This window comes from Cibotium barometz, chromosome 36 (assembly GCF_041138505.1).
Source record: "Cibotium barometz isolate CiBa-2024 chromosome 36, ASM4113850v1, whole genome shotgun sequence".
NCBI lineage: Eukaryota > Viridiplantae > Streptophyta > Polypodiopsida > Cyatheales > Cibotiaceae > Cibotium > Cibotium barometz.
In genome coordinates, this window is record NC_141081.1 from 29,699,129 (window position 1) to 29,716,906 (window position 17,778).

The window sequence follows — 17,778 nt, forward strand, 5'->3', positions numbered from 1 at the left end:
TATATGGGTTAGTACTCAACTACTACAACATACAAGGGTCGGTCCATAATGTGAACCTGACTAAATGAGCTGGTGCTATAACTATGCCAGTCTCTAGTAATCCAAAATGGCTGTCACACAACCTGTCATTCCACTGGCTGCATATCATCCATAATCTCACCAACCATGAAAGTGGTGTAGATGCGGAAGCTATCACCCAGGCGGGTCATCAATGCTTGCTGTAGCACTAGTTGAGCTTGATATCTCAACAAAACCGAGCAAAACCCATTAGAATATCAATTGAAAGATCGAACAATACCTATTGATCAACTTTATATATTCTTCTTTATCCACTTCAATGGTATTTGAATTATTTTAATGTCCTCAAAGTCATGCCTCCTCAAGAATTAGTATAATTACTTATTTTTAACTACATTATGTCATATTCATAGCTTGCTCTACCATGCATGTATTGATTACAAATATTCAAGATCCCCCCAAAAAATTTAAACTAACATTTATTACTAATAATTGAACCACAAATTGATAGACAGTATATAAACAAAATCGTTTGTTTTCAAAGTTTCATAACTTATGGTTAATAAGCAATAGTAATCACATCTACTCCTCTTTACACTCATCATTTAAAAAGGTACCTCTTTGATGCCGCTCTCCCTTCAATGCATTCTCTCTTTTGTTTGTGGACATTTCTTTAGCCATGTTCTTTGTATAGATTGGCAAGTAGCTACATCAAAACATGAATGTGACAATGAAATGAGTGCTCATTCGCTATACCATTCTATAGAGACTCTAAATTACAAGCCAAACTTCAAGTAATAAAATGACATATAAAATGTGTAGCCTCCAATACCATTACCAATCATCATAAAGTAAACAAATAGACAAGAAAAATAGTATATGTCCATAAACATAGTGTCCAAAAAGTGAGTGTAGTGAAGGTGTTCCATAAACATAGTGTCCAAAAAGTGAGTGTAGTGAAGGTGTTTCACTAGTCATCAAAAGTGCTCATAAAGGGCCTCTTCTCACAGTCTACATCCCCCTCTTCCATCTATATCTCCTCAACTCTTACCCTCTTGCTAGGTGAAGATTGCACAAGGGGGACAACCAAGGTATCCACTATAGAGGCATCTAAGTTGAAGGAGAAACATGGCCTTCAAAAGGCATGACAGGACCATTCTACCATGCACCAATAGTTGGCACAAGGAGGTACGACATGGCCATAGGGCCATTCCAATAGACATATTAATGTCTAGGGCCATTCTAATAGGCACATTGTGTGCATGGAAGAACCAAGGCATAAATCTTATGTTGCTAAAGAGTCAACAAATAAAATTGTAAGCTGAACAAAAAAATTTAACACTCTTAAACATTAATTAACAACTGTGAAAGGGTGCGAAACTTATTCTTATATATTATTTTCATTTGCTTGCATTTTGAGTCCCTGATTCTTCTTCACATTGCTTACTAAAATGAGAATCTTTCTCTAGATCTCCAGTATTGAAGTAAAGTGGAGGCATGGGATATGTTGCTTTTGGTTAAAATTGTAATCATTTCTAATAGTTTTGCGTTTAACTTCTTGCTCATCATTAGGCAGATTAATGACACAATTCACATGCATCTCTCATGATATAGGATACTCTTATCTCATCTTAATTTTTCTCTTTCATCTATCAACAAAGTGTTCAGAGTATATGCATATTAGTTATAGATTATAAGTTTATATTATAGGTTATGTCTTTTTTTGTTGGTTGTAGTTTACATACTCTATCAATGTTTCAAGACTTTAAGGATGTTATTATCTCATCCTTAATTTTTTGCCTTCATGTATCGACAAATTTATTTAGAGTATACGCATATTAGTTATAGATTGTAAGTTTATATTATAGGTTATATCTTTTGTTGTTAGTTGTAGTTTACATACTATATCAATGTTTCAAGACTATGCGTCTCTTTCTTAAGTGCACCCATAACTATGTGCTGCTGTAAGCAATCTCCACATGGTTATGGTGGACCTAAAAAAGACTTAATATATTAAGAACTAGTTAAAAAAAACTAAGTAATATGAGCAAAAGGATGGAATAGATATTTAGTTTCAATGTTTTTAAAGGTATCATGAATTTTATAATTTTGAAGAAAAAACAATAAAATTTGGAAAACTTTCAATTTAAATTGTTAAAGAAACCAATTAAACTTCTAAAATGTTCACATGATTGGCAAAGGCAAGAGGAAATGAATCTTAGAAGCATAGTTCATTTTTTTTTATTAATAAGAAAAACAATTTGTTTTGAATAAAAGCTAGGCCAATATATAATAAATATTTCACTTATGTCAAACTAATAGTGAAGCTTTGTTATAGAGAAAAGACACCAAATTTTCATGAATAAGCATTAAGACATGAATATATTATTTTTCTTGTATTGTGATAAAGTTTTAAAAAAGAATTTCAACACTAAAATATGGAACATCATTAATCACTAACAAAATTGTGATGAAGTTAAAAAATAGTATTCAACAACATGAGCAGCAATATCAAAACGCATGGATCTCCAGAGATATGCATGGATCTCTAGAGGTATACAAAAAATGCCCAAGGCAAAAAACTAAAATTCCTAAGCCAAAAAGCAAAGATTTTAGACTTTGCATCAAGTTTAACGCTAAGAACACCAAAAATAGCGATAGTTTTTTTTGGAGTTTTCAACCCTAAGCTTGAATCTTATTTTTGAAGCACTTGACCAACTTTATGTAAAACATTGAGTTGACCACTTCACTTTAAACTTTATGCAAAACATCGAGTCAACCAAGTCACTTTAAACTTTTATTCAATTAGAGTACATTCACACCAAAATTATGAATTACTTTATTTTTTCATGCACATTTGGAGAGAGCACTTGAAACTGTCATTTTAATGCAAAGCATCTTGAAAGTTGACGAATTTACTTTAAACTTTGATTTAATATAAGTACATCCACATCAATATTGTATGTGTTTTTTGTTTTTATTCTTTTTCATGCATGGGTAACGGCCAACTTGATGCAAGTCAGCCACTTGACTTTAAACTTTGATCCAAATAAAGTACCTTCACACCAAAATTATATAGTGTATTTTGTTTTCATTTTGATGGAAGCACTTGGAAACGTTCAACTCGATGGAAGCACTTGTTTTCATTTTGAACACTTGGAAATGTTCAACTTGATGTTTTGCATCGGGTTAACAACTTTTCTTTAAACTTTGATTTATTGATAAATTTCTTTACGTTTTCATGCACATTTAGGAAGCACTTTAAATTGCTTTAAAAACTTCTTTATATTTCCATGCACGATTAGGAAACACTTGAAATGACTAACTCGATGTGCAAAATATCGAGTTAGCCACTTACATTGAGTTAATACACTTAAAACTATATTCACACCAAAATTAAAGAGTACTTTACCTTTTATTATTTCTTATTTAGTGTCTTAGGAAATGTCAAATTGGTCTATTACTTCGCTTTCTTTCTCACTCAATGTGAAATATCAAGTAAAGAGATTAATTTAGGCTTAAAGATGTAATATCAAGTAAAGAGACTAATTTAGGCTTAAAGATTTAATCTTTTTTGCACTATGACAAATGAAGGTTTAAAAGGTAGCTAATTTTATCTCAATATGTGATGAGATTTCTCTCTCACTCAATGTGAAATATTAAGTAAAGAGACTAAATTAGGCTTAAAGATGTAATTTGTTGCACTATAGCAAGTGAAGGTTCAAAGGTAGCTTTAATTTCATCTAAATATGTGACGAGATTTCAAAACCTTTCCAAGTTGGAACTTTGGCTTGATGATTTTCATCAAGTGTAAGTGACAATCAGTGGTCTTTCATCATAAGTGTAGCTACCATGTCATAACAAGGTACATTAAAGGGTTTATCAGCTTTATTAGGGGACATCAATTATATGTTATTTTATCCTAAGTTTTGGCTTATCACTTTTTCCAACACAAGACCTCATTCTTATTTAAGCTTTAAATGCACCAAAATAAAATATTTATTTGCAAATTTTGATTTCTATACCACAAACTCAACTAAAACTTGTTATCTTTCTCATGTGTAGTTTTAAAAGCTAAGAGAAGAAACCTTTAAATATTTTTCCTTAAATAAGATTAAGTTCTATAGTTCAAATAGACTTCTTTGCACTCCTCTTTTCTTGCTACTCTATCACAAAGAGCTTAGAGAAAGATGCTTCATCTAGAGTCTATACCATCTAGGGATATAAGCTAATGATGTCAAATTAATGGGGTGATAATGTCATTTTTCCTTAAACTAGATTCATTTCTATAGTTTAAATAGACTTCTATGCACTCCTCTTTTCTTGCTAGTCTATCACAAAGAGCTTAGAGAAATATGCTTCATCTAGTGGCTAGACCATCTAGGGATATAAGTTAATGACGCCAAATTAATGGTGATAATGTCATTTTTTTTTTGCCTTGATTTGTATTTATAGACCATTTTCTCTAACAATTATATATTTTTTGTACACTGCCATAATTGACTAATTATTCTTATCATCAAATTTTAGTTAAAATTACAAAATATTACATTTTGCATTTTTTTAATACGGTACAAGTATCCAAATTGTGGGGCAAATACTAGTACTAGCACCCCAAATTATGGGCCAAATTTTTTATTATTGTTGTTTTCATTTTTTTCAAAGCGCCAACTTTATGAACACTTCAAGAAACCTTTACTCATCATAAGTAAAGGGTTTTTAAGTTTTACTTAAAAAATAGCTCCTTTTTAAGGATGAGTAAAGAGTTTTACTTCAAAAATAATGCCTTTTAAGGGAATCTTTTGAAGGCTATAAGCTTAACAAATATATAAGGGCTATTGAAGATCTTTTGGAAGGTGTTAATGTGTGAGATGGCTTAATCTGTAATATGGCTTAAATTGTTAAAGTGCAGGTTCTTAAACCGTGAGACTATTAATTCGTGAGAGACCTGAACTTGTGAGATTGTAGATTTTTTGGCCATGAAGGGTTATTCCGTGAAATGGCCTAAACCCGTGAAAGGTAATCCCGTGAAATGGTGTCTCCGTGAAAGTGCAGGTTTTTAACCCGTGAAAGGTAATCCCGTGAAATGGTGTCTCCGTGAAAGTGCAGGTTTTTAAGCCGTGAAAGGTTAATCCCGTGAAACAGTGTAAACCCGTGAAGTTATAGGTTTGGACCCTGTGAAGTTGCAAGTTTTGACCTTGTGAAGTTGCAGGTTTTCAAAATGTTTCTACATAATAGGTAATATTACACATTTAATTTGCAATAGTTTCTTACTTTTTCTTTAAAAAAATGATTTACATTAATTGTGATTTCTCACACGGTAGAGTACCTACAATAGGTGTGCACATTAACCTCTCAGTGAAGCATCAAGGTGATCTAATCATGCATTTAAAAAAAATGGAATTACGCTAGCTCGCACATGTATGTGTATTACGTGCATGTGTGCGTGCGTGTGCATGTGCGTGTGCGTGCGTGCGTGTGTGTGTGTGTGTGTGTTATTGTTCTTGATTATTCAACTCACCCCATCCTTCTATAAATATTTCTCAATTAGTAATAAACATCAATTTTGAAGCATATATAGCATACAATTAAGTGTTATTATACTTGATTATGCAACTCACCCCGCCCTTTTTAAATATTACTTCCATATTGCTCAATTTGTAATAAACATCAATTTTGAAGCATATATAGCATACAATTAAGTGTGTTATAACTCAATGTTTAAACATGTATAAACAATTTACAAAATGAAGACTATGAGTTTATAGTTTAATTATATTAAGCATGCGATTAAGCATAGTACATGGGAACCAATGGTAGCCTCATTGCATACACAAAATATACTGAAGCATGCGATTAAGCATAGTACATGGGAACCAATGGTAGCCTCATTGGATACACAAAATGTAATGAAATTAAAAGATGGGTACTACAAACTTATTTCCATCTAATGTGAAAACTTTGAAGCTAACTATGCATATTAGTATCGTGAATCAAGTGTTTAAGCATTAATATTAGTACTGTGTAAAACTATAAACCAATTTTCATCTAATGCAAAAAATTTGAGGCTGATTATGTATATTAGTACTGTGAATTGAGTTTAAGCATTAACATCACAACACAACTTGCTTAAATGATAAGCTTTAATAAACTTGCTTAAATGTTATGAATACATGCACCATGCTTGATTAATTAAAATGCATTGTGCTCTATAGACTGCAGAAGTGTTATGAGAGTCAAGTTGTAGGTAGTGAGATTGTGTGAGTGAATATCAATGTGATGAAAACAAGCCTTCTCCATCTTCTATAGCATGAGAATACGTGTATCAAGTTGACCTCCTATGTGCTATCGTTATTGCTATACCAAGAACTCATGTGTAGTTACATCATTTAAGAGGTTAGCATACAGTTACACGAGTGTCTTTATGCTTTGGATAAAAATACCTTAGTTTAACTTACATCAAGGTTAACCGTCTTGGTTCAAGGTAAATCTAACCACTCTTATGGTTAGTAAAGATTCCTTCCTATGGAGTTTATAAAGGGTTATTTGTGTGCTTATGTGTAAATAAGAGAGAATGAAAGGGAAGAGAGGGGATTTTGTGTGGGGTGTTATATGTACGTGAGATGTACCCTTAGCAAATGTGTGTATACATGGCTAGAAATATATATATATATATTTTTTGCATGTGTGTATGTGTGTGTGTTGTCCTATCCCATGGGTAGTGTACGTCACTTTGTTTTAATTATATTTCTTCCAAATAAGGGTCTTTAAGAACTTTGATACCATAGTTTGTGTGTGCATCCATGCATGTGTGTGCCTGTGCTCACATGTGTGCAAGTGCATGTGAGTAACTCTTAATCTTTATTGAGAAGAAGGTATTCCATGAATGATGTGTAAATGGATTAAATGACAAAATAGAGTTCCATAATAATGTAGTTTGGGTCACATCAAAGCTTGCATTAAGCATTACATAGTGTAGTACCATAATAATGTAATTTGGGTCACATCAAAGCTTTTTAACAATTTTAGGAGCTCTTTTGACCTTAGTAGTTGATGTTGATGAACATCATGTGGATGTCTAAGTTGATAATAATGTTGAGTCCTTTTGTTGGTGGCCACACAAAGATAAGGTATGAGGTCTTGATGAAATTTCAAGTGAACATTTGGATTTGTTAAATTTAAATGATTGTTGGATGTTTCTTTGGATTTTATGTAGAATGCTCAAACATGAATTTTTCCAATTAGTGATGCCTTGAGATAGTTTCCAATGTATTGAATTACTTGACTAACTAGCTATATGATCCTCACGCTAACAAATGCTACATAGGGGTTGATAATCCATCTACTTTTGTGGGGATTTGGCAATGAGGTGAAACACATTTCAACTCTTCATACTTACAAATTAAACTTTTTAACCTTGTCTAAAGTTGGAACTTTTAGCCTCAAAGCTTTTATTGTCATCTTGATCTCTTGATTGGTCTAGCTGGTTCTTTATTTTCTCCTATACTTGTATGTAAAAAATTCTTTAGATGTACGATTCATCCTGTGGATTTATGTCAACTTGGTTTCTCCTTTTTTGCTTTGAGGAAAATCAAATCAGGTTTAATGTGTACATGGACCTTGAAACAAAAATAACAAAATACAAAAATTTACAAAGAAAATTAAATATTTCACAAGAATTTATGTTTGACATATGGGAAAGACAACACACCCACTAAACCAAGAAAATTAAATGTTTCACAAGAATTTATGTTTGACATATGGGAAAGACAATACATGCACTAAACCAAGAAAAGCTTCTACAAGGCCATGATAATAAAACTTTTATTCAATAAAGGCTACACAATTTAAATATGCATTTAAATATGCACTAACAATTATGCAATAAAAACCTCTCTTGGAAGTTAGGTATTGTAAATGTTATAAGCTTAGAATGTATTTGAGTTATTTCCTTCACCTATATCAAAGTTGTTGTTAGTTTACACGCTTCAATTTAGCTATGTTAATGGATACCCTTTAGTTGATACGATATTCTCTACTTCCAAGTAGTGTTTATTTCACGTCATCATGAATCATCAAATTAGCAATAGCTTTACCAACTCTTCCAATTTAACTTTTTCACAACTCTTCATACATATATAAAGGTTGTTTCAAAGAGATCTATTAAACACTTTTGATAGTGTTTTGAAAAAGGAAATATTAAAGAACGCTTTTGATAGATTATGCTTTCAAAAAAAGCTTTTCCTAGAGGGTGCTTTTAAAAAATATATCAAATGCTTACTGACATATACCTTTGTCCTCTTGAATCCCCTTTCCTTACAAAGATGTTCTTAGAGATTTAGAGATATTTGCTTTAATATGCAAAATTCTTGAGATATTCTTTCAAAAAATATATCAAATGCTTACTGACATATACCTTTTTCCTCTTGAATCCCCTTTCCCTACAATGTGGCTTCAATTTCATAGGAAAACCTTTTTTAAGTGTATTAGATGTTTGATTTATTTGCTTTAATATGCAAAATTCTTGAGATTTTCTTAGTGATTTGGATAAAAAAAAGTGTACAAATGTGATCTTTGCATGAAAGCTGCTTAGTGAATGACCTTGCTAAAAAAAAGTGGTTATATGTGTGATTATGATATGCCATTCATGCTCTTGGAAAATGTGCCATTTGTGAGGGTAGTATTATCAAATCAAGATTTTGACATGGGATTCACGAAATGCATAGAAAATTGGAGAAGAAAAGATGTTCTTTACTTTTGTATAGAAGCTCAAAACATGTAATTACATGAAGATTTTGTTTTTAGTAAAGTATGTGATTAGGAGGTGCAACTTTTTAGTGTACGAGATAACGATCTACTTCCATGGATGTTGCACTTGTGAACTAATTAATACAAATATTAAGTAGAAAAAGATGGTCAATAAAGACTAAACACACACTTCAACGGCAAAACAAATGTTTCATAAAATGTAAGATGATTACGCCAAGTTTGACACCAAGTCGTACAAGATGCATAACTCACTATTACAAGAGACAATCTTCTATTTTTGAGTTGTTTACTTGAAATTCAAAGTCTTTCATCTCCATAAAGACACTGATTTAAATGTCTTGATTGAAGTGAAACCTCATAACTGGCTTCAACTTTGAAGGAGTTGGAATAAATTTGCTTCTTTTCCTAGGGCAAGGCAGATGTCTAAGTAATGTGTTTTACAATGCCATTAGAAAGCATTCCCTTAAACAAAGAAAAAATGCATGTGCTTACTATAGGCCACAATAAAGAACGATATCCCAATACACTAGTAATCACAAGCCTCAAGAAGGAAAGTACTTACAGCATCAATTGCTATAAAAGCTAGCCAAGAGCACAATTTTCAACAAAAAATTTGCTCAGTTGAGTGTACACATGTCACATCATGAATCATAGTCAAACCACATATCATACCATATATCCTTGTGCTAATGTACAATGCTATGAAAAATGGAACAACATGGATGATAGAGATAGCAAACAAAGATACATCTCCTTATTCATATAGTCAAAAGGGTACAACAAAAGCATACTTGAAAGCTTACAATAAAGAGAGGGATATTATGATGAATTTTTTAAAGGGATGTGGGTACAAGAAGTGAGTGGAGAACAAACAAAAAGAGGTTATAACACATTGGATTGTACAAGGGGATGTGACCATAATACAATGTGCTTACACTTAACTAGCACAAGCAAACTAGACCTAGGGGTAACAGAACATGGAGATATTTGAATGTTTGATAGTTTAAGTTGTTTCTTTTGTTGCCCTACGACTTTGGTACTCAAGGGTAAGGAGGCTTGTCCTCAAAAGCTCTTGGGGTCCTTCCACGTTAGCTTTCTAAATAAGTATAGGTGGTTGATTGAGGTCACCCATAGTGCTTCCTACTTTTGGCGACATAAGAGGGGCCTTCCAAGTGGACCACATGTAAAAAGTTCAAGTTTCACTTTTTTTAGAGGCAATATATTATGAATGGGCTTCCTCTTGAAAATTGGTGGATTTTCAACACAAGTGTTGCAACACTTAGTGTATTTTTGGGTCACCTAACTTTTCATATGCACGTCTAAACTTTTCTCATTGAATCATTTGTGTTCATACTACAAGATTTACACAGTGTCATTAAATTTTTGTTGAATCATTTGAGTTCACACTACAAGATTTACACTTAGTCTCATTAGAAAAACATTGATCGCTTAACATAATTGCTTTTTACTTCTTGGTAGTAGACATAAAGAGCAAAAAAATTGTAATTTGTTTTGGTTTTCCCTCTTGCATCTTAGTAAAAAGTCTAAGGAAACATTTTTGAATTCCCATCTCCTTAAATGAGCTATTGTTGTGATGCATTCTCTCTCTCTCTCTCTCTCATGGGACAATAAGGGCACACTATCATTGCTGCCGTGTTATAGAGTCCATAGAGTCTACAACCTTTGTACAAGATCACTTACTACCAATGCTTGTGTTCACCTCATTTCAACCCTAATGGGAGATTAGGCTAATTCTTTGTTAGCATCATGACATATGTGGTGTTTTGCCAACATACCAAACAATGTTTGTAGCTTAATCTTGTGTGGGTTTTGTGCTATAAGGCTTACACATGCACACCACACGTGCACGTTGCTCTGTTCTGTGTGTGCACATACGTTCATGGCACACACATGCACACATACATACATCTACACACATACCCTTCAGATGCGAATTTGGTATTGACTAGAAAACTTTTCCTTCTTTACTAGCAAGTGAGGGTTTCACCCACACATGCACGTACATTTGTGGTGTGTATGTGTGCACATAGAGGTGTGTAAAGGAGGCCGAATCTAGAAACTCTCTCTCTCTCTCTCTCTCAATCACTCACATACACAATGCACATGTGTACACAAGCATGTACACGCATGCACACATGCCCATGTAGACATTGGTCTCAGGTGTAAGTGCAGGTATACGCTATGAGGTGTAAACACCGCTAGGTCATAATGCACTCTCTTTAAAACATGCCCTTCTCTCTTTCTATTAGCGGGAAGGTGGATAATCCATCAGCTCACAACACACACCCCCGTTGTGGAGCTTGATGGCATGGAACGTGGGTCCTCACAATGGAACCCAACTGTCCTACCAACTTAGCCACGCACCCGCGGGCTGCCCTTTTCTCTCTCTCTCTCTCTCTCTCTCTCTCTCTCTTATCGCTCCCTTTCTCTCTTTTTTGTTCTCTCTCTCTCACACACACACACACACAATTCACAGTGCACACATGCCTTAATGACACCGCTGACTTCATAGCCAAATTCAACAGACGGCCCACACCGTCGGCCACTATTATGCAAGGCTTCAAAAGTTCAATGAATCAATCGCTGAGCATTGGCATCTTTTAAGCTTTGTGTGTATACAGTCTGACACAAAAGCACAGGCTATCTCCTCGATGGTGGTGCAGCAGCTAGGACATGTTGTGCATTGCCAGGGCATGTTCTCGTCCCCAAACCCCCTGAACACTTGGAGCTTTGATGGTTATTGATGGTGGAGGTCGTCCTCACCAGACCCACACGCGCTCTTCATCTTCACCTCCTCCTCCTTCTTCTTTAATGCTTTCAGCCATCGCCCACAATACAGAAGAGGGGGATCGCCCATCCGCCATGGCCGCCTGCCTCAAGCTGGGCTCCAAGCCCGACGCCTTCCTTCGCCAAGGGCAAGCATGGTCTCTGTCTGCTCCAACCCTCTGTGCTATCTTCTGTTCTAAATTAGATCTGGTGTTCCCCTAATTTTGCCTTATCTCACCCCCTTCTCTCAACAGAAATTCCTGGACAGTTTAATAATTGCCTGCCCGTGCTCGCAAAGCTTAAAATTTTGCCTAATTTTATAAGTTTTTTTTTCCCCTGAAGCCATGTATTTTGGCACCCCTGTTGATGAAATCTCCATCCCAATATCTACATTTTGACCCTAGCTTGCTCCACACCACAGAGATACCAGATAATTTCCATGAATTTACATTTTATGGCCAATTGTATACTATTAGTCTGCAAGTATTTTTTTCCAAGCTTTAACAAAACTTGTCCAATATAATTGAATTTTCCAGAGTAATATACATATGCATTTTTTGAATTGGGTTTAGGTACAGCATCCCAAAATTCCTTAATTGTATCCCAGTGCTCAAGAAATTTATACTTCTTGTTGTACATAATTTTATCTTCTTCCTCTTACAGGTTCTGCACATCTGGCCTTCCTAGTGATATCATAATTGAGGTGCAGGAGATGTCTTTCCACCTCCACAAGGTCATCTTTTCTTTTTTCCCAACAAAATTTTGTTGTCATACATTTAGGAAAATAAGGAAAAAAAAGTTTTCTACAGCTACTTTCAACAAAATAATGGTTTTTTTAATAAATAGATTCAGAAACTTGAAAAATTCAATGGCATGCCCATGACGTGCCTCTCATCATGCGCCTACTGTTACAGTTCCCTCTGGTTGCCAGAAGTGGAAAGCTTGCCAAGCTTTTGGATGAGGTCTCCACCCAGAAAGATGATGAAAAGCTTCGTCTGCAATTGCCTCACATACCCGGTGGCACCAATGCATTCGAGCTTGCTGCAAAGTTTTGTTATGGGTTCAGACTCGAGCTCACAGCATCTAATGTGGTTCCCTTAAGGTGTGCGGCCGAGTATCTCGAAATGAATGAGGATCTTGGAGAAGGGAACCTGATGGCAAGGACAGAAGGGTTTCTGAACCAGGTCGTACTCCGCAACTGGAAGGAATGCACACGTGCCTTACATAGCTGCGAAGCCATGCTTTCCCAAGCAGAGGACCTTGGCATAGTTGCTTTATGTTTGGATGCCATAGCAATGATGGCGTGCACTGATCCCAACTTGGTAGGATGGCCCATGCTCCATAGCTCCATGCAAAGCCCAGGGGGTAGCTTGCTCTGGAATGGAATCAGCACCGGTGCAAGGCCAAAGAAATCACGTTCAGATTGGTGGTACGAAGATGTTGCTGTGTTGAGCCTTCCTCTGTATAGGAGAGTGATCATAGCCATGGAAGCTCGGGGCATGAAACCTGAGAGCATTGCTGGGGCGCTCATGCATTTTGCAAAGAAGCACCTTCCGGCTCTCAACAACAGGCATCAAGGTCCAAGGTCAGAGAGCAGTCACATGGGCCTAGTTTCATCAGAGAGTGATCAGAAAGTCATCTTGGAGACCATCGAAAGCCTTCTGCCTACGCAAAAAGGTGTGGTCTCAACCAAGTTTCTTTCTGGTTTACTTCGTAGTGCGATGATATTAAATGCGAGCCTCGACTGCAAGAGCAGTCTGGAGAGAAGACTGGGTTCACAGCTTGAACAAGCCAGCTTGGAAGACTTGCTACTGCCAAACTTATCTTACAACCTGGAGACGCTCTATGACACGGATTGCATCCAGCGAATTCTCGAGCATTTCCTCTTGCTGGATCAGTCTGGTGGTGGAGTGGTCTCTTCCCCGAGCTCTGTTTATGATGGGCCTTTGATGAGCCCACCCTCTTTGACGCCCATGATGATGGTAGCAAGGTTGTTGGATGGCTATCTTGCAGAAGTTGCCCCAGATGTCAATTTGAAGCCAGTGAAATTCTTGTCTCTAGCTGAAGTCCTTCCAGAGTACTCTAGAATATCTGATGATGGCGTCTACAGAGCAATTGATATCTATTTGAAGGTTTGTGTCCTTCAATGTTACTCTGTTTACTCTTGTCATCTTGTCAATATTAATTTTATTGGCAACCTGATTTTTCTTCTTTTTTATTTTGAAAAGGCACATCCATGGCTTAAGGAAGATGAAAGGGAGCAACTATGCCGGACTATGGACTGTCAGAAGCTTTCACTTGAAGCCTGTACTCATGCTGCGCAAAATGAGCGCCTACCTCTGCGCATTGTCGTGCAAGTCCTGTTTTTTGAGCAGTTACAGCTTCGCACTGCCATAGCAAACTGTTTCATGATGTCTGACAGCTCCCGTCCTCTACGGAATCAATCGACAACAATCGACGGGCCTGGTGGGGCATCGTCAGGAGTCATAAGGGGAGGAGATGGCTGGACCCATGCAGTGCACGAGAATCAGACACTCAAGGTGGACATGGACAACATGCGGCTCCGGGTAAGGGACCTTGAGAGGGAGTGCTCTGGCATGCGGGATGAGATCAAGAAGCTTGGTAAAGTCCGGGGACACTGGCGAATGGTCTCGAGTGTTGTGGGAGGCAAACTTAGATCCCAGCTATGTAGGGCCAAAGGCAATGTGGTGCAGAACCACACACGATCAGGCGGAGTACCTCAATCCCCGGCTCATTCAAGGGGGTCAAGGCATGATAGAGGCTTTTCTCTTTCCTAGCCATATTTATCATCTTTTATCAGGTCAATAGATTTCAAAAAAATTCATTAGATTGGGTTCAACTGAAGTAGTAGGCTTTTTGTGAACACATAATGTAGATTGTACAACATAATTTTCACCATTAGTGCAGAAAATAGGTTTGTTGTGGCTTCTCAAAGCCTTCTGACATGACAGGCAATGTATTCTTACACTGGACTTTTGTCACTTGTGTTCATGTGTAAGATGACATAGCTTATTCGAAAGCGGCTTTAGGCCGTGTTTTTTGTTCCAACTTAGGTACTGACAGATCAAAACATTGGTAGGACAAGAGACCACTTGTAGTAACTCCATTACTTTTGTTGTATCACAAGATGTTACAGGTACGTTTAACAACCAGACTTTATTTTGCAAAAAGCACCTTCATGCCAAGTCATGCGTTTGATCAAATGTAGCAATGTGCATTTGGTCCTTGTAAACACGACCATGATCAGTATCTGCATACAAGATGAAAACGTCGATGAAAAGAATTTTGACTCTTACGAAGGAAGCAATGAAAGTTGGCACAATATCATCGTTATTGCAACATGGGTTTAAATATGCAATTGATGGCACTTATTAAGTGACACCATCAAGTGTTTCACAATAAAAAAACAAGCTAAGGTTTTGAATGATTGTAGCCACCTGAATTATTCATGCCAAATTGATTATGTACTGCTTGCATGAAAAAACATTAATAGCTACAACTGGACTTGCCAAGTGTGTGTGCATGACTGTGATGATGTGAACATTGTGTGAGCATCAGCTATGTTGACAGAAAAATAGTACTTTTGAAGCACCAAGGAGGCGCATAATTCTAGCTCAAGTTGGCGACATCATGTATCCCTCCAGGTTCCCAACTTAGCCCAAAGTCTTGTGATTATTTGTGTAAGAGCAACTCCATTTGCTTTTGGAGAGTCTCAAGGTAGTTGAAAAACAATAATTATGTTTCAAATTCCCAAAATAAGGCATATCTTTGAATTTTATAGGAAAAAAAGTTAAATATTTGGAGCTCCGAGATAAGTATAGGTCATTGTATACATAATAAAAGTGTGACTAGATATTTGATCCTTGCTGTCTTTCTTGAAGATGGATTGATCACCATCAGCTTGAAAGCTTGTGGAGATTGGAAGGTTGTTTTGGTTTGTGGCTGTTTTTTAATTAACTTTTTATATGTTAATAAAATTTAGAAGTTGGTTATGTATAGCTCATGCATTGCATAGGCATGTCCACTAGTATACTTTGTGAGGCACAAATGTGTGTAGTATTGATGAGGCATGGAAAAATGACAAAGCATGGAAATCCCAGTTTCATATCATCTTAAACTCCTTGTTTAACCAATTAATTATGGCCATGTCAAAGTGCATTTCTACTGGTAAGATCCCTTCATTTTTTGGAGGGAAATGGAAAAATGAAAATTTTAATAAAATAAACTTAAGAAAGATCTATATAATGATGATTAATTGTGAAGAAATGAAGGGAAGCTTTGACTGGTGGTTTTGACCATTCAGACCATCTTTTATCAGCGCAAATTTGAAGAGCCGGCTAGAAGATATGCATAAAACAGGAAAAATGTGTGGAGTGCAGGGCAAAAATCAGCCCTGCCACTAGCATTGAATGCCTTCTATTTTTTCCTTTTTGTGCATTGCGCTTTTCAGTTTTATAAAGGGAGATTTGAAGTGCAAGTGCACTTAGGAACATGCGAATGCTATATGTATACGTATATATATGTATGTATGCATGTATGCATACATGTATATATGTGTACATACATGTATGTATGCATACATATACATATATGTATATGTATATACATGTATGTACACATGCACGCGCACACACACACACACACACATGTCTGTCTGTATGTATGTATATACATACATACATACATATATATGTATGTATGTATGCATACATATACATATATGTATATGTATATACATGTATGTACACATGCACGCGTGCACGCGCACACACATATGTCTGTATGTATGTATATACATACATACATATATATGTATATATGTATATGTGTATAATGTATACATACATACATACATACATATATGGGGGGAGGGGGGGGTGTTGTTGTGTCGCTATCAATTCAGTTGACAGAGAAACTGAAATGGATTGATAAAAAGAAAAAGAAAAGAGGATGGGGGCTCAAGAGTCAAGAGCGAGGGCATGGAGATGGAGACAGTCAAAAAAAGAAAAGGCAGAAGCCAGAAGGTTACCTGTGCAAGGAGTGTCGGAAATCACACACGCTTCCCCATTCGCAGCGCACACTTTTGAAGTTTGATAAATCTGGCAGAATCTACAAGAAGCCGGACATCCTCCTCTTCCTTTTCTCGAGAGAGGTAGCCTGCCTAGCTGGTGCCTGCAGAGCCACCCGTGACTTTTGCCGTGTGTGAAGAAGAGCGAAGCTTTTGCCCTAATTATTTATATATATATAACCCACATATTCCAACGCTTCAACCTAGGGTAACACACACAACATTTTATAAATAAATAAATAAATTTATTTTAACCCAAGGACAGCTCCTCAATCTGCCCGGTTTTAGTTCACTCTAATATCCAAGCTATATAATAAATGAATCCTTCACATCAGAGCAATGAAAAATCTCACCCCTTTTTTCATAATTCTAGCCAGTAACAACACACTAAAGTGCTTGTTTTTTTTTTTTGGACCAGTGGAGTTGTCTTCATCTCAATGCAGCGACCCTAATTTTAGGATCAACTTATCAAAATAGCAAATCGAACTATTAAAATCGTGTACCCCAAAGCATCCCAGCTGTGCGAGTACATTGACACACACTCTCCACCTCATCATATTTGTTTCATGATTGGTCTTTCAATTTCCAGAATCCCCACATAAAGTCAACTTAAAGCACAAAGAGTTTTGGCACACCCTCTCTACCCTAAAGTTTAAACCATTCTCTCTCTCTCTCTCTCTCTCTCTCACACACACACACACACACACACACACACACGTGTATGTACATATGTATGTGTGTATATATATGTATGTACATGTATGTGTGTATATGTATGTCTCCATGTATGTATATGTGTATGTATGTATGTATGTGTGTATATGTATGCACATGTATACATAACACACACACGCACACATATAATGTGTATGTATATACATATGTGTGTGTATACATGTGTGTGTATGTGCATATGTGAGTGTAGGAAAATAATTTTGTGTATATTATACTGTCAACCCATGAAGGCAAAATGTGCAAGTAATCTTACAAAGTCATCCCACCCCGTAGCTTGAGATCCACCATAAAATCTAGCACCCTTAAATTAGACTCTTTCAAAGTCATCCCACCCCATAGCTTGAGATCCCAACACCCTAACATTACACTCTTACCTCGTT

At 36.2% G+C, this 17,778-nt stretch overlaps 1 protein-coding gene and 1 long non-coding RNA gene across 2 annotated transcripts; one reads left to right on the plus strand and one right to left on the minus strand.

The window, feature by feature from the left end:
- The first annotated feature begins 11,383 nt into the window (after nt 1-11,383).
- LOC147617757 (BTB/POZ domain-containing protein At1g30440-like) lies at nt 11,384-14,674 on the plus strand. The gene is made up of 4 exons (XM_086776009.1): nt 11,384-11,732; nt 12,238-12,307; nt 12,489-13,706; nt 13,803-14,674. The coding sequence occupies exons 1-4, from the start codon at nt 11,542-11,544 to the stop codon at nt 14,370-14,372; spliced, it is 2,049 nt and encodes a 682-aa protein (XP_086632135.1). The 5' UTR covers nt 11,384-11,541; the 3' UTR covers nt 14,373-14,674.
- Nucleotides 12,394-16,801, minus strand: LOC147617758 (uncharacterized). Its single transcript, XR_015262249.1, has 2 exons — nt 16,625-16,801; nt 12,394-14,845 (listed from the first exon to the last, which is right to left on the minus strand). It is a non-coding gene; the product is annotated as an uncharacterized LOC147617758 (long non-coding RNA).
- Nucleotides 16,802-17,778: the final 977 nt, after the last annotated feature.